The sequence below is a fragment of the Myiozetetes cayanensis genome, unplaced genomic scaffold (assembly GCF_022539395.1).
Source record: "Myiozetetes cayanensis isolate MyiCay16 unplaced genomic scaffold, myiCay2020 scf19, whole genome shotgun sequence".
In the NCBI taxonomy this organism is placed as follows: domain Eukaryota; kingdom Metazoa; phylum Chordata; class Aves; order Passeriformes; family Tyrannidae; genus Myiozetetes; species Myiozetetes cayanensis.
Genome location: NW_026087400.1, coordinates 7,800,452 through 7,823,729, shown reverse-complemented (window position 1 = coordinate 7,823,729; position 23,278 = coordinate 7,800,452). Strand labels below are relative to the sequence as shown.

General features: G+C 48.0%; 1 protein-coding gene across 1 annotated transcript; it reads left to right on the top strand.

Moving 5' to 3' along the window:
* The first annotated feature begins 7,739 nt into the window (after positions 1-7,739).
* On the top strand, positions 7,740-22,451 carry RBM38 (RNA binding motif protein 38). The gene is made up of 4 exons (XM_050313849.1): positions 7,740-8,090; positions 8,724-8,847; positions 9,450-9,504; positions 20,986-22,451. Exons 1-4 carry the CDS (start codon positions 7,923-7,925, stop codon positions 21,284-21,286), a joined length of 648 nt encoding a protein of 215 aa, XP_050169806.1. The 5' UTR covers positions 7,740-7,922; the 3' UTR covers positions 21,287-22,451.
* The last annotated feature ends 827 nt before the right edge of the window (positions 22,452-23,278 follow it).

Here is a 23,278-nt window from a genome sequence, read left to right as displayed (position 1 = left end):
TTCTCCTATGGAGCTTTTGTTCAGCCATAGGCTCTGTGATGCAGTTGGAGTCGTTCTGCAGTGCTGACCTGTGTCTTTCTCAATGGCTGAGGTCATCCAGTTCATCATCTGGGCACTTCTCTTTGGTGGTCCTGCCAACAGCAACAGGGAGATGAGAGAGATGATTGAACTCTCCAAACGCTTCTGAACGTGGCTTGGCCCAGGGAAATGTTCACCAGTAGTAAGTAACCTGCCTGCTACTACCTTGCTCTTAATAGGCCTCCTTATCTTCATGGGTAGTTCTGTCATGACTGCCCTTTGGGTAAGGAAACAGAAGAGTTGTTCTTTCTTCTTGTAGGATGGTGAAAATGTCCTTTGGGGTAGGACTGGCCTTGGCACCCCCAGGCTGGCAAAAGGAAAACCATACTCTAAGAAGCAGAATGGATTTCCTGGTTTAGTACTGATCCATACACTTCATTCATGAGCTTGACTTGACTTCAAAAATACAGATCAACTGATCTGTCGGCCTTTGTGTCCTTCTGAGAATGCATGTAATACATGCCCTCTTTATTGTCTTACACTGTTCTCTATGTGCTTATCCGCTCTCTAAAAGCACGATGTAGTTAGGAACTGGTCCGTGTGATTTAGCAGGAAATGGGCCGCCTTTGTTTCACTTGTCATGTTCAGCTGATGTCATTGTCCTGTTGCAATGTTGGGGACATCGTGTTGCTGGCAACTGCCTGTTGAGCTGTTGATGCTTCTCCTCATCAGCAATGACTGTGATGCTCCAGCCGATGGGATGTGGGTGTTGGACAGTCAGGAACTGGATGGCATTGCCCAAGTGAGCTTTGAGCTTTGCAGTCTGTGATTGTGCTGCACTTCTGTGGCACCATCATAACTAATATTTTTTTGTAAAAGGCCCATTTGGGGCTTTTTGAGATCATGTAGAAGCTGGAATCATTCAGATTTCAGTCCAGGGAACTGTGTTTTTCTTTTTGAATACCTTTCCAGGCTGCATGGAAACACCTTCTGTATCCAGTGCTGATATGTTGGTTTGTTGTCCTGACATTTCAATTGTGTTCATATCCTGTTCAGAGCCACTGATTCAGCAACGAATCTTTGCTGCCTTGTGTTTGAACAGAGTAGACATGGTAACTAGAAGGCTCTAAGAGCTTCTAACGAAACTTTAAAGAAGGTTGATTACATACCATGCCAATATTTGTGTGTGTGTGTGTGTGTATGGTATTCTGCACTTGACCAGGTTCATTGGCAGGCATTAAATACCTTCTAAAAGTATCATAATTGGAGGGATGATATCAGAGTTTGTATTAGTAAGGTGTAAAACACATCAACCTGGAGAAAAGGACCATCAGGTTAAGAAGTGATCCATGGGTGAGACCTGGGTGTGCTCACCTGTGGGAAATTGGATAAAAAGGGCCTGTCTGAGGTCTGACCCAATGCTATTGATGTGTTCCAGCTCTCTCCAGAGTCACTTTTCTTTCACTGTTGAGAATGTCTGTTATGTCCATACAACCGTGTTGTACATCCCAGAGCTGAGACATCTTGTTTAATGTTCTTCTGTGTCCTATTCCCTGGTGGAGTGTGTGGACAGTTCCTGCTCAGTTTGTATTACCAATGTCACGTGCACTCCCATGAAAAGGTCATGGGATGTGGCTCTGGTAGCTCTGGTATAGATTGTTAGAAGCCTTCTGGCATTTTCTTTTTTTAAATCAGAAAATACCGCTTAGTTTTATCATAACAGCTCCACAAATATTTGGCCAAAAAAAAAAAAAAATTATTAATGCTGTTTCAAAAGGCTTCTTTCCATTAAAGAACATCAAATGATTTCTTGCTCATTTTCAAATGCAGTTCTATGTTTCTCAAAATGCTAACTAAAGTATGAAGGTACAATTAATATTTTCCCAATGTACAACATAAAATTGAAATAGTGAAAATATTTGTTTAACTATTTTGAGATGTAAGTTTTGCAGTTTGACTCAAATGGAATGTTTTTTTCTAAAAAAAAACCTTTTTAAGGGAGGAAAACCCTTCTGATAATTAAATCCCAGCCTAAGAGGATGGGACAATATTTCCATTGAAGAGAGGCAGATTTTCTGTGCAGGGATTCAGAAAGGGAACAGTATCTTTATTGGACGTTGTGTTTAGCAGGTGGTGATAAGTTGTTTTATCTCTTTCTCTCCCTTCTCCCCATGCTCTGTCTTTCATATATGGGGATACCTGAGCCTATTCCTGAAGAGACTCTTCCACCATGGCATCACCAAGGGCAAACCTGAAGAAATGGGCAGTATTTTGGCCTCCATATTTAATGTCCTTCTGACATCACCTAATGTGTCATAGCAGGAAAATGTTTGCTGTATGTCTTTATCTTGCAGCCTCTCTTGCCCATTGCTGACTGTCAATGGAGGAGTTATGGTAGAAAATCTGGAGAGAAATTTCTGCCCCAGAAACCAACATGAGTTGTTTGCTTTGTCCTGGTGCTTTTCTGTTTCTAACCCTTTATCATCCCTTTCCTGCCTTCTACAAAGTAAAGAAGAAACTGAGATCAGCTAGTGAAGGGTTTCCTGGATTTGTTACATAATTTAGTTGCAATGTGAAGATCTGCACTTTTCATTAGTTATTCATTAATAGGCCAAAGAGCGTCGCCCCCGTGGTTGCAGGAAAGGCAAGGGTTACCACTGCTCTAGGCCAAGACATTACAATACTGATGATGACAAAACTATTTGGCATAGATGCCAACAATGCCAGAAAACAAGCCACCATCCTAATCAAGGGCAGTATTTTCACTGCTCAGAAAGCCAGCCCAGCTCCCTGCTGTCAGACTGTGACAATCCCCAGCTGGCAGCCCCGGCCAGCTCGGCTGCGTCCCCGGTGCACTGTCATTCCAGCTCCCCAGAGGGCTTTGCCAAGGCTGGGTAGAGTCTGAACACACACAGCTCCCAGGACTTATACCTGGATAAACAGCACATCACGGATCATGGAGGAGAAATTCCCCAGAAGCAGAGTCACGAGTACCAATAAATGCAGGTTTGACTGCTCAAGGTGGGGGCAGCACGGGTTCACCACTGCTCCCCTGGAGCCCCTTCCTTGCTGATCTGGTCCCTCCTGGTCCCAAACAGGTGGTTCATTCTTCCCCCTGACAGGCACAATCTGCACAAGGGCATGTGGAAGGAAAAGTGCTGAACTACTGTGATGCAGCTGAACCTCTCCAAGGAACTCACGGAAACGGTGATGGTGGCAAAGAGAAAAAGCAAAAGTTCTAGCTGGCAGCTGCAGGTGTATGAGCAATGTGATGGCACAGCCTCTTAGTTTCATTGGCCATATTATGTCTTTATTTTAATCTAGACTTATATCCAAGGCTTGCAGTGCAGCTCTGCCTCCCTGTTGCAAGATCCTCCAAGCAGTTATGAGCTCTGCAATTTCTTCCCTGAGCCTCTTAGTTTCCAGGAATCTTGTAGCTGTTACCATGATTCAGTTTGTGCTTTGTCATGGCACAGACACACAACTTTAATTTTGCCAAGGGATATCTAATGGGAGGGCAGGAAGGTTTGGAGAAGTATAACTAGACTTCTAATGGCATTTCCTTTTGCCACAATTTTTAAAACACGCTTGTGGTCCAGCAGTCGAGTCAGGTGTCCCTTTTGTTGTTCTCTCAGTCCCAGAGTTATCAATGTCCATATCCATGTGGCATCTTATAATGTTCTTTTAATGCAGGTTACTTGCACGTTAAACCAGATCATTTTGTGCCCTCTAGAGCTGGTGCTCTGATTGTGTATAACTAGTTTAGCCAGCAAAAGGAAACAGAGTTTACTCAGTTCTGAAATATTTCAGAAGAGGAAATAGTCCTATTAGAAAATTCCTACAGAAGCAAAAGCTTATTCAAAAAACAGTCCTAGCTGGGAACGTCCTCTACTCAACTGTTTTGTTACAAGTGGCCCAAAGAAGGATAATTTTTCTTTTTCAATTCCTGTTGTGGCAGCAGCTCTGGGTTAAGGAATGGTTACGGTGTGTTCAGGGCACCAAAGTAGAAAATCTGACACAACGGGTCCAGATGCAGAACTTCCTGCTATAACCTAAACCAAATGCCACTGAATGCAGCTTCCCTCAAGATCTCCCAGTGCTGCTCCTGTTCACAGCCTAGCTGGTGGCCAGCATCCAGACTGAGCATTAGTAAAACTAACAAAGCAAACAGTTCCCACAGTAGATCCCTCTCTCTCCAGCTAACTTATTTAACTGGAGCTTCGAAGGGGGATGTTTCATCTGCTGTTGTTGCAATAAGCAGTAAGTGGGTATCCATGGCAAAACTGAAGGGCACTGCCCTACAGCAATGAAGTCTTGGCTAAGCAACAGCAGAAACTGAAAAAGGTCAGAGCTCCACTGTAGTTACATTTTAAAAATAAAGCCCATCAGTCTCCTAAGAAATGAGCAAAGTTCTTCAATGGCTTTCTGATCAGACCTGCGATGCCTCAACCAAACTTTCCCAAAGACACCAGGGGAAGAAAGGGAAATGCTCAGACAAGTATACAAGGAGAGAACCAAAGAACTTTACTACCAAGGGAGGGACAAGAACAGAAAGGACTTTGGGGCTTTGCTGAGGATGAGGAACAGGGAACACTTCCCCTGCTACTCTTTCCCCATCTCTGTCCTGTTCTTGTGCTCTTGAAGGTATAACTTCCTGCCACAATTTGTTTTTACTTCCTTCCTTCAGTCAGGGACTATTTCTACATGGTTTTGTACCTGGATAGTCTTGCAGTGCCACCTTCTCACTTTCAGAGGAATCCAGGACACTTGGTTTGGTGATCTGCAGCTGCTCCATTCCAACCTCTTGGTTAATGCTGCTGAAGTCCACCAGAAGGAGCCTTTGTGTATCAGTTTTGCATAAGCCTCAAGGAATATATTTACATGTAAGTAAAACTCCAGTGAGTTCTCTTAACTGTGTTGAATTATTATAAAATTAATCTTCCCAATCTGAATGAGAATAGGATGCTCTGGATTTGCAACACAAATCCTATACCTTAAGAATATGGATGGCTGTATACCCACTGCTAAAGATGACTTTTCTTCCAGCCTCCTCATTAATTGACCAGTGTAGTTTTATTTCTTTTAAGAACTACAAAGGACTAAATGTCCCCCCACAATAGCAGGTATCAGATACGTGTTCCCCTTCTTGCTTGCAGCTTGCTCTTGGATTTGTGCTAAGCATTGTCCAGTATTCCTCAAGGCAGCTTCACACTTTGAGATATGCCTGTCTCTGAAGGAATTGTCTTGGACCAGAGAAACTTGAAACATTCTCTTCTCTTCTCGGGTACTTGTATTGCTATAGTAAAAGCAAGAGAAGGGCTCAGTTAAACTCCTGCAGATTTGATCTGATGGCTGGATTTAATCTGTTGGTGCTTTGGGGAGTGTGATGGCTTATCACAAGAATGGGGGGGAAGGAATATAAAAAAATTAATTTACTCACATAAAGTTATCCTTACTCACTTTCTCTTCTCTTCTCTTCCCGCTGTGTCTGTGGTAACAGCTCATCAGACCCTGTGTGTGCAATAGCTGCACCATGAGACAGGAGATTTCATTTCCTGTCCTGCTTTCCAGGGTGTGGCAGAACTAAGGCAGCCTCCCCCAGCCACACCAGTGGGACCAGGAGGTTTGTGGTGCTCACTGAGCGCAGGTTTAGCCCTCACTTCTTTCTTATTCTGTTCTGCCTGTAAGAGAACTCCTGTTCCTGCCTCTAGGGAAGAAGAGGAGCTGGGATCCCTCCTTTGAGAGATGTGGGGCTTATGTTTGAAGAGGAAAAAAAGCATGTGCTGTTTCTTCCCCCCTGACCAGTGAAAGCATCAAGAACCGAGATAATGCTCGTTGCTTTTGAGAACTCTGCAAGCCTTGCCCTGCAGAGGAGCCGGAGTCTGTTTGGATGATTTGAATCTTTGCCATCATTTGGAGCAGAATGAAGCTCTGTAAAAGGACAGTGACTGAGTGCCAACTGGGTTGTCATTAGCTCGGGCGGCCCAGGAAGCAGCTGATGTGCAGTTTGCGGTGGAAGTCATGCAGACAGAAGGGGTATGACTCAGTGGTGGAGAGGCCCCGGCCTCTGGCTGGAGTCCGACCCCAAAGGTGTCCTCCAGGTTTGCTGTTGGGATGGACCAGGGACAGCTGGTGCTGCACATAACACATCACTGCATGAAACCCAAAAGCTACACGGATTTCCATGGAACTGTCTGTTTGCGGAAGGCTGTTAAGGTTACAGTGATGTTGGGTGCTGCTGGCCCAATTCCATCTTTTTTTCCACAGTAATCAGTGGAAATGTGTCCTAGTCTTGAAGTCTGAAAGCTTTAGTCCTGAAAAGCTTAATGGCTTTCCTTGGCTTTTTGTTTTCCCTCTTTTATGAAGCATAGGGTGTTTAGAACTATGGAAGCAGTGCAAGAAAAATATTAATGAATAACTATGGAGTGCAGACATTAATACATTCCTTTCTCTTGAAATAACTGGTTTTTCTCTGTGGGGTCCATAAAAGAAAAACGTCTGCAGAGTTTGAACCTGCTGTATAGAAGCCACAGTAGATGGTGATTTAGAATTTCACTGGTTTTTTTTTTTGCTAACATGTTACCTCTGCATTTATCATGTGGCAAAAAATCTCTTTCTCTGTAAAGTGACAGACCTAAGGCACAGGGGCAGTTCTTGAGGTTCTGGGAGATGGAAACCATGAATGAACAATGACTTCTGGGACCCTCTCTCTCACCCCCGACTCCAACTGATGTTGGACGAAATAAAGCATTGCAAGCACTTCACCATCAGATGTTCTGAGTGTTCTCCAGCAATGGATTCTGAGATACGAAGTAACTTTTCAGGTTTTGTTTTCCAGAAGTTATGGACAGAGCAGTACAGGGAGTGAATATGGGGCTGTGCTACAGTAACAATACCCCCAGGTCTGAATCACAGATCAGGGCTGAAACCTACAGGTCAGGTGAAAGGCAGTGGCACTTCATAGTCTTATATTTCACAGTAGGAGCTGCCCGTCCTTTGAGGGACCAAAATGGGGACAGTGGAGGAGAATCCCTCTGCTGAACTCCAATGGAAATAGGAATGGAGCATCCCTGTCCGCAGAGGCAGGCTGCACAGGTAGACGCTAAGGTGTCCAGAGGGCAAGCAGGAGGCTTAAGAGCCTTAAGAAAGATATTTCTGGAGCCCTGTTAGGTGCCTGAACCTCCTGGTGATTCGGTTCACCACCAGCCCTTCCTCCTGCCTTGGCTTCGAGCACGCCGGTGCCACCAATGCTGCCAGCTGCCGGGTGGCTTTGTCCCCGCGCCCGGCCCCGCCGGGGCTGCGATCGTTGGGCAACAGTCGCGGGCCGGGGTTGCCGAACACCCAGCCGCTGCCGAGGCGGTTTCTTTGGCGGGCACCCCCCGGAGCGCTCCCCTCGCCCGGAGGGGGCTGTATCTGCTCCCGGGGGGAGCCGCTGGGACTTGTAGTCAACGCCCGGCACGGGCAGCGGGGCGGCCGCCGGGGGTGCCCAGGGCACGGCGGTGCCCGCGGGGGCTGCGGCCGCTCTGCGCGGGGCTGGGCGGGCGCGGCGCGGGGCAGTGCCCGGGGGCAGCGGGGTGGCCGTGAGGGGCCCGGGGGCCGTGAGGGCCGGGGGCGCGGCGGGGCCGGACTACGCGCCCCGAGCGCCCCTGCGCGGCGCGGGGCGGGGCGGGGCGGCGCGGCCCTACAAAGGCGGCGGCGGCGGCGGGGCGGCCGCTACTCACCGGCACCGGCGGGCGGGCGCAGGGCCGCGCTCCGGCTGCAGGCGCGGCCATGAGGCGGCTGTAGGAGGGCCCCCGGGACCCGCCGCCGCTGCGCTGCCTTCGGCCGCCGCGGGGGGCTCGGCGGGGCGCGGCTCCTGCTCTGGGGGGGTGGATGCCGGCCGGGGCCGGCCGCGCCCGGGCACCATGCACACCGTGCAGAAGGACACCACCTTCACCAAGATCTTCGTCGGGGGTCTGCCCTACCACACCACCGACTCCTCCCTCAGGAAGTACTTCGAGGTCTTCGGGGACATCGAGGAGGCGGTGGTGATCACCGACCGGCAGACGGGCAAATCCCGAGGATACGGCTTTGTAAGTGCCGCTCTCCGGCGGGCCGGGCGGGGCTGCCCCCGCTGTGCCCCGTGCCCGGGGAAGGGGGCTGGCAGCGGAGCCCCGCGCTGGGAGCCCCCGGTGCCGCCGCCCGTCCCGTCACTGCTGCGGAGCGCCGGCTGCTCCCGGGGCCGCCCAGGCTGTGCCCGGTGCGGACGGGAACAGGGGGCTCGGGAGGAGCCCCTCGTGCTGGCCGAGGCCGTGCCGTTCGTTTCAGCACCTCCTCCCCCCATCCCATCGCCCCCTGTCCGTGCGGGGCTCAGCGCGGCGCTGGGATGCCCCCGGTCCCCGCATCCCGCCCGCAGCTCCCCTGAACTCCTGTGCTCCGGGGAGCTTGGGGAGAGCTCCACCAGCTCCTTAAAAAAGGCACGAGGAGGAGGTGGAGGGGCAGGGGAGAACAGCTGGCACCAGCCCAGCGAGGGAACTGGGCGAGGGGGGAGCCCACTTTTCCATCGGGTCCCAGCAGCCCTTCCCATCTTGCCATGCAAGCGAGGCTGCTCGGAGGGAGTTTAGCTCCTGATTCAAAATAGAACAATAAATAAACTCCACTTAGTGCCTGTTGCTGGAGTGTTTACAAAGCACTGTTGCTACAAACAAGGCTGTGCTTGATTCCAGGTGACCATGGCAGACAGAGCTGCTGCAGAAAGAGCATGCAAAGACCCAAACCCCATCATTGACGGCAGGAAAGCAAATGTGAACCTGGCGTATTTGGGAGCAAAACCAAGGAGTATTCAAACTGGTGAGGCATCCAGGAGATACCGTCTCTATTAGAATAACTTGTAAGACGAGGAAACAAGTTCCTCAGGCTGGATTCATCTGATCTGGTGCACTCTTATCTCTCCCCCATAGTTCCGATTGTTGGCTGAGGACACAGCGTAGTCCAGTTACCTCCCTTCTTTATCTTCTTATTTGTACCTGTTACACTGTTGTTACACACCAAAGTTCACAGAACTGAGTTAAAGCTGTTTTCTTCCACGGCTGATCTGTTTGCCTGTTATCCTCTTCATTACATGGGAATTAACACTAAGATTCATTTCATCATTCCGCCCCTTGGTTTAATGAGCACGTTACCCAGTGTGTAAAATAAGGCTTTTTACCCCATTGTCTGTTCGATAGCAGCGCGTTCACACTGGTCTTTCATCTGAATTCCCATCTGCTCCTCGTGCATATCACATACGCATGTTAAATTTAACTTGCTTCTAAATGGGCCTCTGAATTTGCTCACATGCATAGCAGATAAAATGCATATACATGTGGTGTAATTATGCCTGCAAGTTACGAGTTGAATGGTACAATGGGTGCCATTCATTAATATTTCTTTTTTTCTGAAACTTTCTCTAGGTTTTACCATAGGTGTGCAGCAGCTACATCCAGCCTTCATTCAGAGACCCTTTGGGTAAGTGGAAATGTTTCTTAACGGTCTGTTTGAAATCAAATTCACGAATCAACTTCCTCATTGTTTAAAATGTGTGAAAAAAGTGTTGGCCGTCAAGAGTGGACAGTTTCAACAGCTGTTGTTAATGTTCGGAGTACTTTATTTCTGGTGGAGATTTCAGGAGTTTTGTGCATTTGTCAGCTTTAGTGTAATTCCCAAAGATCCTTCTTTATCCTCAGTAAATCGTAGTCACAATAAACCCAGTGCATTGCTTGCTGCTTTGCCAACTTCAAGAATTCACAAGAATTCAAATAAATGGAAAATAGTTTCTCTATTATAGTACTTAAGGTGTCAAAACAATTAAGCAAATTCTGTTCTCATGTTTCTCAAATAAGATCTTCTGCTTCCTCTGTGCTGTTTCCCACATAATAATGCTTAGGATACAGTTTTATCCTAGAAAACAAATTGCATTGGAAACAAAGTCTGTTACTTAATGAAAGTAACATTAGGTCAAAAATTGATTTTGGACAGATGTTATACAAGGCTTGAATAGTCTGCAAAAGTGGGCTTTTGTCTGCTGTTTTCAATAGCTTATACCATCCCTACTCGGTTAGAAAAGTCCTCTTTTTATACATCTAATAGGATCTGGCAGCTGCTCGGCAAAAGACAAGTGTGCTTCACGAGAACAATAGTGACTGTCATACTGCCTTCATTTAACTGTTTAATGATTGATGCAGCTCTTTTTTTGCACCATTTCAGAAAGTGAATATTGATAGGCTTTTTTTATTATTATTTTCTAAGAGCATTAAGGAAGTAGGTGCATTTTTTAAAGCTTTTGAGCACCACTCTGTTGTGGGTTTTGTGTGCCTCTAATATAAATAGACGGGATTTTGGCCTTTGTCAACAGGGATACTTCATCCCTTTCCTGCTCTCTGCTCATGGTTTTTTTGGGGTGTTTTGGTTTTGTTTTGTTGGTTGTTTTTTTTTGTTTTTTAAGAAAAAGAATAGCAATAAAAGAGAAACTTTCACTCCTCTGCCCTCATGGCTGCAGTTACCAGCTGCCTGGATAATTTCATTCCAATGAGTTTATGGATATAAGAGGCTGTGTTGCCACAATAGTGCACACCCAGTGTACGTGTGCTGTGTGTGGTTCAAACATGCTGGTTTTCGTAAGCGGTTACAGCTCTGTTGGAAAGACTCAAGGAACATCTGTCATGAAATGAAGAGAATCCTTTTTTTTTTTTTGGTGCAAGATCCACAGTAATCTGCATAGACAAGATGCTGCTTTTTAGCAGCTCTCCTTGCCTAGGAGGTCAAATAGCTTTCATGGCCCCCAGCACAGGCAACAGCGGTACCTTTGGGATGTGAACTCCGAGGTTTTCCACATTGCACAGGGGTACAGGAGAGAAGCTGACAATAAAAGCAGCCTGTGTTGAGTTCTGCCACGCATGCAAATAGAGCAGAGCAAAATGGTGAAGCCCATTAAGCTCCTGGTGTTGGCAGGAGCACCTTGCAGATTATCTGCAGTTCTGTGGGTGCTGTTCCTACCCCACAGCCACAGCTCGGGAAAACAGGTGGTTTTTTTTTCGAAGAGTTTGCTTTTGGTTTCACATACAGAAGAGTGTGGGATCGACTGATTACGTGCTGTTTGTGATCTAGACAGTTCCTGTTCCAGTTCTTAGGCATTGGTTTCATCATTAAACCAGCAGAGCTGCAGTTAGCACATACAGCACTATAAATTATTTATCAGTTGCCAAGAGACAGGAACCAGGAGAATGGAGGGTTTGTAGGCAAGGGATTATATATCATTATTTGCAAGCATCAGTAAACAAGAATTTTGTTGCATTTAGTTATTGCTGCAGCAGAATCACTGGAAATGTGGGTTTGGCAAAATGTGGAGCCATTTACCTGAGCACCACAACTGGGCCTGCTCTGTGGCTTCTGTCAAGTGCTCAGTCAAGCAACAAAGCTTGGCTGCCAGTTGCCTCTTTGTTTCATCAGTAGACCAACAAAATTAAGAGCCTGCCAGGCTCCACTCTATCATTCCCTTGAACCCACAATTTCCTTGGCCTTCTGTGGAATGTGAGGATAGATGAGGAGTTTATCAGGGTCTGTCTTTGGAAGCTTCACTGAATTGCTGTTGTCTGTTTGCTCTGCAGAGTAGATCCTGACCTTTCCCAGGTGAAGCTCAGTGGCTCGCTCATCTGCTTTGCCCATGGTGTGGGATGTTGCCTGGTTCTCCCTCCTGCTCTTCCTGTCTCTGCAAAGTGTTTGTGCCCAGGGGTTGGCATGTGGTTTCCAAAGGATGACTGTTATGAGGCACGGGGTACTAGGTGTGTGAGCTGGACTTGGCAAGGCAGAAATGAATGAACAACCGTTAACTTCTGGGCAGTTAACTGAGAGCAAGCCAGCCAGTCACGTTCAACTAACTAACCACAAAAAGCAGGTTTTGGTGAAACCTGAAATGAATGGAAACTATGAAAATTACCCAAACATCAGTGAGGATTATTTATAAACTGAAGGCTTCCCCCCCCCAGCCCCAGGCACCCAAATGCAGCTGTAAATATTGCCTGGGCTATGCGGAACAGAAAGAGAAACCATGAGGAGCCTCTCTCGTTCCTCCTGCTGTCCTGGCAGGGGAGGCACTCACATGGCAGACAGCACGGAGTCGGTAGTAAATCCTGTTTTGAGAAGGAGTTTTTGGCTTGTTGTAACCAGAGATCTTAACAGTAATGCAAGGCAAAGGATGTGTCTGTGTCAGGGTGACTTGGAGATCTGGCTCCTGAGTTCAAGGAAGCAGCACTAGGCCTGGGGCTCAGCCTGAGGCTTGCTATTTGCTTGGAGGCACCTGGTAGTGCTTGCAGCTACCACTTAACGTGATCAGGTGATGTGGCAGAGCTGCTTGGTGCCCACCTCTTAGTCCCCTCCTCTGGGACTCTGATGCTGGAGACAGGTTCGACTCTGTGCTGGGAACGGGGATTCCCTGGTTCTCTTTGCAGCCATGCTTGCTGCTCTGGACACAGGCAGCATATGGCAGATGCATTCCTGTGGCTGTGCCTCAGCAAAGGAGCTATCTGTGTGGGAGATCTACCAGTGACTGAGTAAGTGACTGAGCTCTTGGAAACATAAAGCTGTCTCTTGTAGCAGGATCCAGCTCTTTCCATATCTGCACATTGGATGTCATTGCTCCAGAGACCCCATCCTTGTGTAATTGCTTGTTGTGGTGACCCCCTGCCTCTGGCCCACATTTGGTCTCAGGCAGCATCAGAAAGAGTTAAATCTCTTTGAGTTTAAAATTTCATGCATTGATGCTGCTGAAGTTAGGAAGTGAAGAAAGTCCCTCTTTGTGTCAGCCCACCCTCCCTTGCAGCTGTTTATCCTTATAATTTCTCTATTGGGTTAAAAATAAAAGGAAGCAAACTTTCATCTTTTCTTGTGGTTATGCTTGTAAAGCAGCGTGCGCTGGCCGTGCTCTGCTGAGCCTCTGTCAGCTGGCATCGCCCTGCTCCCACTTCCTACTGCTCACTTATCCAGAGCTGGGTGGCTGCAGGATCCCATCCCGATCCCATCCTGCTCTGCCAGCCACAGGTGGCTCCTGGGGATGGAGCACCCGGCACCTGGTGTTATCCTGTGCCAGTAATATGAAAGCTCTGAGGGGATTTCCTAAAAAAAAGTTCAAATCCAGTTTCCAAACAGCTTCAGCTGCTGGTGCTCAGGCATGGTGACTGCTTTTCAGACCAAATGCTTGCCAGGCGGAAAGAGATCCTTTATTTATTTATTTATTTATTTATTTATTTGGTTTTAAGTATAGGCACATATTTATAAGCAGATCAGGTGGCTGTGTGAATTAGCTTGAATGTCTGCTTCAAGGTGTCAAGTGCTGGTGTCAGACCAAAGGGCTTGGTGTACCGTTTGTTTTGGGTTTAGGTGCAGTTTGCTCGTGTTCTGCTTGGAGAACAATAAAAAAAGGAAAGCTTGGTCTGATACACTGACCTTACATTTGGCTGTGTAAATGGTGTGCCAAGCTCAGGGCAGCAGTAGACCTGTTGCAAGGGACAGGCTCGGGGTGAGGGCTCTGAGCCATTCCTGTGCAGTCAGGACACAGGTTTGAGGCTGAGCTGCCTCTAATTTTGTCTTTATGGCACACAGCTCAGGTTGTGCCATCTTCTCTGTGTGATTCCATTCCCTTTGGCGGATTTGCTCTTCATCCTCCTCAGCACGAGAGCAGCCTCCTTAGCAGCAGAGACCTGAGTCCTTTCCCCTTGGTGCAGGAGCTGGGGAGTGGCAGATCCCAAATTCTCCTCTGCTGCTCTGGCTGGTGCCAGTAGTCCCAGTGTGGCAGATTGATGGACGCATCTGAATTTTCGGAGCAGTCCAGCTTGTACTTGAGCTCGTCTTTCCTCTGTGCAGCTGTTGGCATACTGGTCCCTAACTAGTAGTATTAAGCACATGCCCAGCAATTCGAATGATGAATGCAGCCCTGGGCATCCTGCCTCCGAGCTGAGGGCACCAGCCAGGGAACCAGACAGTTGTTGTGCTGATAATTTGGTAGCAAGGACACCGGGTCACTTCTAAATATGACTTACACGAAACTTGTTCCCCACAGATGGGAGCACGCTACATACCAGAGCTAAATATACTGTATGATCACAAAAGATGAAAAGTCGTGGACCTCAGAGTTAAAACTGAGTCTCCTGTTTCTCAGTCTCCAAGTGCTGTAAACAGGATTGTGCTGTCCCCTGCAGTTTCCCTGTCGTCAGCTCTGAGCGTTTCAGCTCTCCTGTGTCAGAGCTGAGCTGCTGCTGGCTCCGCTCTGGCCAAAGTGGCAGAGTCTGGGAAAGCCGTGCTGGATCCAGGCTCACACATCGTGCCGTGATTCCAGCTTGCAGGAAGGTGTGGAGGGAGACATCTTACACGTTCTAGGTCAGCGAAGGCACAAACGGCAGCAGAGGTCACAAACTCTTAAAATGGAATTTCTTTCTTGACTGAGAAATTACTTAATTACTTGTTTTATCAGTGTAGGCCTTTTATAAAAAATAGATATTTCATTGCTTCAGCTATGCTTCTTCCATAGCTGAAGCATTCTACTTCAAAATACTTCATCTCTCCAAGAAAGGGTTTTTGATAAATCAAATGTGTGGATGGTTTTAATTAAAGGTCAGTGGAAGGGATCATTTGTGTAAAGAAAGAAAGTCTGTTGAAAATGGAACCAGTTGAAAGTAGTCACTGTAGTGTATATTATGCCAAAACTTGTCAGGTACTTCAGAAGACTTTAGAGATATTTCTGCCATTGATTTTCTCTAAACTGCAGAAGAAAACTGGAGAGATCAGTTAAAGGCAGAATTGCTGGGGCTTCCTGGGTTAATCTGTCAGAGCCTCTGTTTTTCCCTAGAATCCTACCAGGTTCCTCACACCAATGCTGAAGGACTCAGGCTCTTGTCGTGCACTGGTGTGAAACAGTCTCTGTTTCTTCTGTCGGTTAATTTCTGGTTTGGCTGTGCTGATAACTCCAAAGGGGAGGGCTTTTTCCTTCTCTGGATAGCTGACTAGTTGCGGATAAACTTCCATGTGGCTTTTTCCTTGGTACCAGATGGCTCTTGTTTCAGGCAGATGTTATCTCATGCTACCTGAGTGTTTTTCAGCCTGCTTCTCCAAAACTATTTTTGGTCTGGCCCAGCATGCCTTTGTTTGGGATTATGGTTCTTTTTTTTTTTTTCCTTTGGGTGTGGGGGAAGCAGGACGCAGAGGATAAAGCTGAAAATTGTTGAGCCTGGCAATAACTCGTGGTGGAGCTCAGCATGTTGATCTCAGATTCTTGGTTGAGTTGAGAAAAAGGATTAGATCTTTGTGAGATGTACTCCCATCTTTGGTCTGCAGCCTCTTCTTTTATTTATTTAGTTCTTTTTTCCCCACTGATTGCAGTCCAGGATGGTCTGTTGTGACATGTTATTCCTTGGTGATTGCCACTGGTGTGGTGATGTCTAGTCCCAGCAGGGAAGTAGGAAATACAGTCACGTACCTCTTTGCAGAAGCTGCTGTGTAAATCTCCTCAGAGAAGGATGAAGAGAAGACAGGCAAATTATTTAAGAGATGAGGAGAAATTGTGTTGATTGGTTTGCTGTTCTGTGTTTGTCATACTGCAGCAGGTGAGGATAAATACCATGGAGCTGCAGAGTTCATCCTTGTCTGAGCTGGCTGGGATAGATGGCTGATGAGGCAGAACCCTTGACATTTCACTGCATCAGCTTTAGTAGGGACACTCCAGGGTTTGGAGGTTTTTCAGTGGTTGAAGCCCAGCCTCTGTCAGCGAATGGGGAGGGAAGGTGGAGTGGTCATGGCACAACAAATGTCCTGCTTTCTACCAAAGCGTTGGTGGATAAACTGTGATCTCCTGCTGGAACCAGAGTCCTTGTTGGCAGCCAGGGCCCCCCACCCTGGTCATACTCCAGCTTGAGGCCCCTCCTCATCATGTCTGGATTGAGAATGGGACCTGAATTTCTCACATTTCTACAGCCTGTCATCGTGGCTGGGGCCCACATGATACCTATTGCCAAGCCTGCCTCGACTCCACGCAGGTTTACTTGAGGTGAGTGCTTGCTGGCTTGGGAGTGTCCTTCAGGAACGATTTCTTGGAGTGTGAATTACCTCAGGATGTGTGCCTGCATCACCAGCTCTGAGGTGGTGTCATGGCACTGCTAGTGCAAGTGTGGGGTGTGCTTCCAGGAGCAGCTTTTAAACTCATGAACCACTTCAAAATACATCTTCTGATCTGTCATCCAGGCTGTGGTTGGAGGTGTAGCATCACCAGGGGTGGTTTTCACGTTGCTGTTGTGGACAGCTGTGGCTCTGCAGTACCACCAGCACCGCCTGCCATCACGTGCTGTGGCAGTGTGGGTGTCACTGTAGCAGCTAATGGGTCAACTCTAATGGAAATGGAGGCCAAATTCCTGGGGTCAAATGCCAGAATTTGTGCCTTCACTGGCAGACACAAAGGGCTCTGTTTCTTTTATTCTTCAAGGAATAAAAGGCTGGTCGTGGCGGTGGCATTTGTGTCCTGATCTCTGTGAGGCTGCCAAGAGCCCTGTGCCCCTCCTTGTTTCCCAAGTGTTTGTGTGATGTCGTGTCCCTCCTGACAGAGGGCTGCAGCTGTCTCCCACCTCTCCAGAAGTGACAAAACCATCTCCCAGCAGGGCTGGCAGGGATCAAGGGGGTCAGGAACTCCCGCTTGTTGCTCTCCCAAACTCATGCAGCTTGCAGGAGCTGCTCGTGGCTCACGCGTAGGAAGTCCTGCATGATGGGAGAGAGCTGACAAAGTGCAGCTGAAGCACATTTTAGGTGTAAATGTGATATAAAATAGTCAAATATATGAAGTCACTCTGAGATGAAAGTGGCTGACAAGGGCTCGTTCCTCGTCATTTGGGATGAAGTGTGGAGCACATAGCCATCTGACTTGTCACTTCTTCCTGGCTGTCCACCCCTTCAGAGCCACCTCTGCTCTGCAGCTCATCCTGGCAGCCCTGCAGCTGTGGTGGTGAGAACAGCAGGTTTCAGAAGGTTGATTTTTTTTTTCAGCAGGCAGTGCCTCCCCAGAGCCGAGGGAGCCACAACCCTCACCTGATGCATTTGGACATCTCCACCCAGCACTGCACCAAAACAGGCTCCTTTTGTTCTGTCCTCCATATTTTGCACAGCAAAAGCAGAATGGAGCCTGCGTCCCCTCTGCCAGTGGCTCTGTGACCATCTCTTTTGTTCTGTCCCACCCCTGGCTGCCGGGGCAGCGTGGTGTGGTGCCACGGAGTTCGGAGCCTGGGCTGGTGTGGCGACCACGACGGCCCTCCCGAGTCCCTCCTGTCCTCTAGGCTTAGGTTTGACCCTGCCCGTTGTGTTTGGTGGCCTTTGCCCATGATTAATTGTAATGCCATAAGCATCTCGTGCGTCTCCTGTTCACGGGATGACTTTGACGTGTGGTGGCTGTGGCTGATCACTTGGTTGATGTTTTATAATCACACCGTGTGTGTTTTCGATGAAGTTCTCTTCTGGCTGGCAGGGCCCGTCGTGGGGGATGGAGGAAAACTGCAGGGAGGGAGGGAAAGGCATCTTAAAACATAGATGTGACTCATCTTGTAGAAATTCAGAGACAAGTTTGCTGATTTCTAGAAAGAGAACTCCAAAACAGCTTGCTGCCTTTTTTTTTTTTTTTCCTTCTTCTTCCTGGAAGATCATCTTCAGCAATAATGGAAGGGGGGGAAAATATTTTAAGATTTTCTGTGGATGCAAAGTGTAGCCAGCAGAGAACTTCATTGTACTGCACTGGTTTGTTTTGTTTGTAGCTGCAAGTCATCAAAGTGACCTTACCTTGGGTTGTGTGTTTTGTTTTGATCGATGAGTTGCCATCTGTCCACCTAATTCAGAAGTCAAAACTGCATAATATCTTGATTGAAGTTTCTAGCTAAATTATTAAAATCCCACAGACCAAAAGAACCTTCCCTTTTACTATTACATTCCCTTTAGAAGCAGATTCTGGAGCTGCTGAGTGTGATTTTTCTAGTGCAGTAAGCTATTGTGTGTGATGTGTGCTTGTGTATGCATCGGACTGGGATGTATTTCTGGAAACAGGGTACAGGAGTACTTACTGTCTTCCAAACTAATGGTGCTTTTTATTCCAAGTAGCGTTGAAGAGCTGGAATTTTTCCTTGCTGAGGGGAAAAGTAGTGCAGGATGTTGTGGATTTGCTGTCTGTGAGCCCATCGTGGAGCTTCGTACAGGAAAGCAAAACCAACATGCAGAGTTTCTCAGGGATGAGCTGAGAATGTCCACTCACCCACATCCCCCACATGGGGTGTGCCAGCTCTGAAGAGCAGTTGGGTGGCAGCAAGGGACATCAAGGGGTGACCTGTGGAGCTGCTCAAAGAAGATGGTGCTCAGGCTGGATTGCTCCATGTCTCTCAGACCATCCTCCTGGTCATTTGGCAGGGGCAGGCTGAATGCCTTGGAGCAGGAAAAGTGCAGGCCTTTCCTCTGTTCCTGCTGATGGGTGGGTTTTAATGAGTCCTGAGGACTGTGCATTGTTTTTTTGTTGCATTTGTGGAGTGGTTTTAACTTTTATTGAGCCCTAGAGTGCCAGGAAGCCTGGTAGTGGGACATGGTGTATAGGGAGAAGTGACGGGCAGCCAGAGGATCCATCACCAGACTGGGATGCAGGCTGTTGTCCGAGCTGCTGATCTAAGAGGGGGTAGAGCAGGAGAGCAGCATTGCACCTCTGGCTTATTTAAAACAAAATGAAAGAGAACAATCTCCCAGTGACAAGGCAGGAGGGACCTCTGGGTGAGACTAACCTTGCTCCTCAGAAGAGGTGGCTGCTGCTGCCTCATGTGAGTGTGTGACACTAAGTCCCCTTGGGCTGAACTGGTGCATAAGCTCCAGCTCTGACTCAGCTGTGCCAGCCTCAGTTTAGATCAGAGCTGAACAAAAACGGATTCAATGAATTTCTGCTGCCTCATCTCATTCTTGTTACCCACAGGGTGATACTGGGTATGGTGCCTTCGTGGAATGAAGGGCTGTGAGGTCCCTCTGTGCCAGGGATGGCTCTGACCTCAAGAGATGGTCTTGCACTTAAAGAGCCAAAGGTTGAGGTGCTTCTTGCCATTCTCTGTCCTCCCTGGTTCTCTTGTCCTATCAAAGGACCCTAATTTCAGGGGCAGTGTCGCTGTGTGGGGAGAGAACAGTCATTCTCTTATCATTCAAATAGCCTCAAGAAAAAACAAACTGCATATGGCAGTGGGAAAATGAGAGAAAACTCGGTTCAGATGAGCACTTGTATGTGAGAAGCCTTTCTTCTGCCTGAGGAGCAGGTTAAACCATCAGGTGCTGGTTGTAAAGCAAGTGGGAACAGCCCTGCAAGTGCTGGATAGGAGGGACCAGCCCCAGGTGGATCCCAGCGGTTGGTGGCCAAGACTTACGATGCTTGGGTGGAACGAAGGTGGTCATGTACAGCCCTGTGCCTTGTGAAGAGCCCATGGGAGGCTTTTAAAAGTGGTTGTGTTTGAAAATGTGCTGTCACTCACATCCACACAAAAATCCCCAAAATATTTGAATCTGCATAAGCTCTCTGCAGAGTTTTACTTGGTTTGGTTTTTTTTTTTTTTGTTTACCAAAACGAGTTGGGTTTGGGGGCAGGGTGGCGTGAGCTCTCCAGAGGATGGCTTTGGTTTGTGCTGTAGCCTTAGGTGGCTCAGCAAGCAGTGGCCAAAGGGACCTTCTCCACAGGGTGCCCTTTTTGGTGCTTGTGGCTCTGATCTCCCAATGGTCCTGTGCCAATAGCTGGTGACAGTCCTCACCCTCCGTTTCTTAATTAAGCCGCAGATGTGTCACCCTACACACAGCAGAGCTCTGCTGCAGTGGGCTGTGTGGGCAGGGACTGCTCACACCCCACAGTCCATGTGCAAGTCCCCGTTTTTGTCTGGCCCATGGCAGTTTGTGTGGATGGACCTAAACCTTCAGGTTTGCGCAGTTTTTGCTCTTGTTTGAGGCCTGACTTGATGTGGGTCCTTTAGGAAAAACATCCCTTTCATTTTGCTGGTTTTTTTGTTTTTCTTTTCCTCCTCATTAGCTGGTTCTAGTACATTAGTGAGCACTCCTGCATTAATCATCTCCAGGATCTTTCCGCCTATGGACTTTAATTGACTGTGGCATTCTCAGCAGCACTGTGGCTGCCTCAGGGCAGGGCCAAAGTGGGTGGGAGAAGCAGTGCTTTAGGACCTGTATGGAAAGGGCAGCAGAGGTGTCAGCTCACGGGCACAGGAGTGTCACTGCTGGGCCGGGGGCTGCTGGAACGGTCACTATTGGGGAGTGTTGCTGAGGGGAAGAAAACCAGCATTAATATCTCGTGTTTTACAACAAACACCCTGTAGCATTGCCCTAAACATCCAGTGTTATGGAAACATGGGCCTAAGTGTGTGGTAACTGATAACAGCTCCCAAGCTGGAGGGCCCGGGGCTGTGCCAGGGGATGGTGGTCATCCCTGGTGGGACAAGTGGAGAGCAGTGGGGTGTCCCTGGTGCTGGGAGGTTGTCCCACTGGGGCTGTGGGTCCTCACGACCCTCCACTCAGGTTTGGGTGGTGGGACCTGGAGGATATGGGAGGCAGCAAGGCTGGCAGGGACAGGCAAGGGTGTGTGGGGGCCAGGTAGATGCAGCAAGCCATTTGAGCAGGGGCTGTGTCACGGTCATCCAGGAAGGTTATTTTTGGGACCAGCAGCCTGGATAATGGGAGATACAAGCGGTGGGGTGTGTATTTGTTGCAGTCCATGCTTCACCTTGCACTACTTCCACCCTTGGGTTCTAGGAGTGTTTTGCTTTTCATCCCCCACCCCTCGCAGCACCCCTCGCTCGAGGGCAGCACCGTTTCTGTGGCTGATACACATGAATTCTGGGTGGGGAGGAGGGGACATGCAGGCTGGAGGGAGCCCAGCCCCTCGCTGACTCTGTCCCTTTGCCTCCACAGACTCACGCCTCACTATGTTTACCCCCAAGCTATCATCCAGCCCAGCGTGGTGATCCCTACCCCTGTGCAGTCCATCACATCTCCCTACATTGACTACACCGCCGCCAGCCAAGCCTATTCCCAGTACACCACAGCTGCCTACGACCAGTACCCCTACGCTGCCTCCCCCGCTGCTGGCTTTGTGGGATATGGCTACACGGGCACGGTGCAGCCCCCCATCACCGCCAGCAACCCCGCGGCGCCCGCCACGGCCTTCGTGCAGTACCAGCCCCAGCAGCTGCAGCCTGACCGCATGCAGTGAGGGCCCTGCCCGCGCCTTTGCCTCCTGGGACAATCTTACCATGGAAGGATACGACTAGGACAACTAAAGCAACAACAACAAAACAAAAAAAAAAACCAGAAACAAAAAAAAAAAACCAATAAAAGATACAAAACCAACAAAAAAAAAATCACCCTGTCCCTTTATCCCCCTTAAGTAGGTGCATATCGATACCTAAGCTATTTATAGTGTTGAGGGCGAACCCAAACCCTTGCAGTCTGACTGTGCTTATGAAAATGGACTTCTGGTAAGTTTTTTTTGTTTTTTTTTTTTTTCCCTTCAATCTGGACAGATACTGTCTCGAAGATGTTCTAAAAGTGACTGAAATGTTTCACAGGAAAACTACAGATTCTTGCACACATCGCGGTCTGCTTCCATCACCTGTGGTCTTCTTTCCGCCCCCCCTTCCACGTCAGCCCTTCCTTCCTCATCAAACCTGCAATCCTCTTTATTTACTGGTGAGGTACAGAGGTACTTGGAGAACATGGAAAAAAAGCAATCTTATTTTTTGGTTGTACAAAAACTTTGTAATACTCAGAGATGCCTTACAGATAAAAAAAAAAGCAAAAGAAAAACTATTTTTTAATATTTATTGCGATTTTATTCGCATGAGCTGTGAATTGCAGACAGAAGAATAAGTAGTAAGTATCTGCCTTGTTTAATTCTCATTTTACTAAATTATTGTATGTAGGTAAAAGTTCTTAAGTAATTGCTGAATCACTTCAACATGCAAAAGGGAATATTGGCTTGAAGGAGAGCAGAATATTCCTTTAGTCAACGCACTGTACTATTTTCTTATCGTAATTGTTACTCTGTTAAGATTATCTCAAATTTAGGTATATTTTTAAATGCAAAAAAACAACCAAGAATACTGAACATTTTGTCTACTTTGGTAGATCTTTTGTTACAATGCTGCAACCTATGGAGACATTTACAGTATTTATGTAAAAGAGATTTGGGGCTGTTGGCCAGCGAGGTTTAGGAGAGTGGAGCAAAAGAGAAAAAGGTGTTATGTCACTGAACAAATGGGTAAATGTAACCTTTTTATGCCTGTAATCCAACAGCCAAATAAAGGAAGAGAACAGGCGATGTAAGTTAAGTGCATTTCTACAAAGACAGCAATAAACTATTTTAACTTTTAAAATTACTCAGTGCTCTATGGTACCATGTTTGCTTGGCTGTATGCATTAGGGAGCGCTTTCCAACTGACCTCACCTGGCTACACTGGACCTTCACCGTGAGTGTGCTGGGGTGGGCCAGGACTGTGTGTCCTGGGGCAGGAGCCCCTGCTGGCATCCTGACAGGCACTGCCTGGGTGCCACTGTCCCTGCAGCGTGTCCCATGTGCCCTTACTTGCTCTGCCTGTCCCAAGTCACCTCAGGGTTTCTGAGCTCACAGAGCTGTGGGTCCCCAGTGCTGGCACTGGGCACTTGCTCACACTGTGCAGAGCAGAGGGTGGGAAGTGCTGCTGCCCTGGTGCAGCGCCAGTGGAAGCAGGGACAGCTGGGATCAGATCACACTGCTTAATCTCAGGACACCACCTTTCTCCTTGTTCTGTCTAAGAGTTGTTTTCCAAGGCTGAATTTATCCAAAAGTGAGTGGTCTGCCAAAGCCTTGTTAAGGATGGGTTGCTGAAGGCCTTTCTGATGCCAAGGCAGGTGCAGCAGCAGTGAGACTGGCAGGGTGCTCGCATCCCTGAGCCTGCTTCACCTTTGTGAGATGGCTGCATTGGACTTTCCCCAACCAACTTGCTTTAGAAACTTGTTCTTCAGATTTTGACAATTACGAAACTTCAAGAATCAGCTTTTAGAAGTAAATAAAATTATTCTGTTTTATCATACCAGTTAATCTGGTTCATGTCCCTAAAGGTCACGGCGGGACTGGTGCCAGGAAGTGTCATGTCTTTGGCACCAGCATCTGGTGATGTTAAAGGTGATGGTGCCTACAGCCATCCTAGGGGAAGAGGGTGCCATA

Excerpts from the sequence above, each read along its gene's own strand:
- RBM38 (XM_050313849.1), top strand. The coding sequence starts at position 7,923 with ATGCACACCGTGCAGAAGGACACCACCTTCACCAAGATCTTCGTCGGG. Across the intron at positions 8,091-8,723 it reads AATCCCGAGGATACGGCTTT|GTGACCATGGCAGACAGAGC; the intron begins GTAAGTGCCGCT and ends GCTTGATTCCAG. Across the intron at positions 8,848-9,449 it reads ACCAAGGAGTATTCAAACTG|GTTTTACCATAGGTGTGCAG; the intron begins GTGAGGCATCCA and ends AACTTTCTCTAG.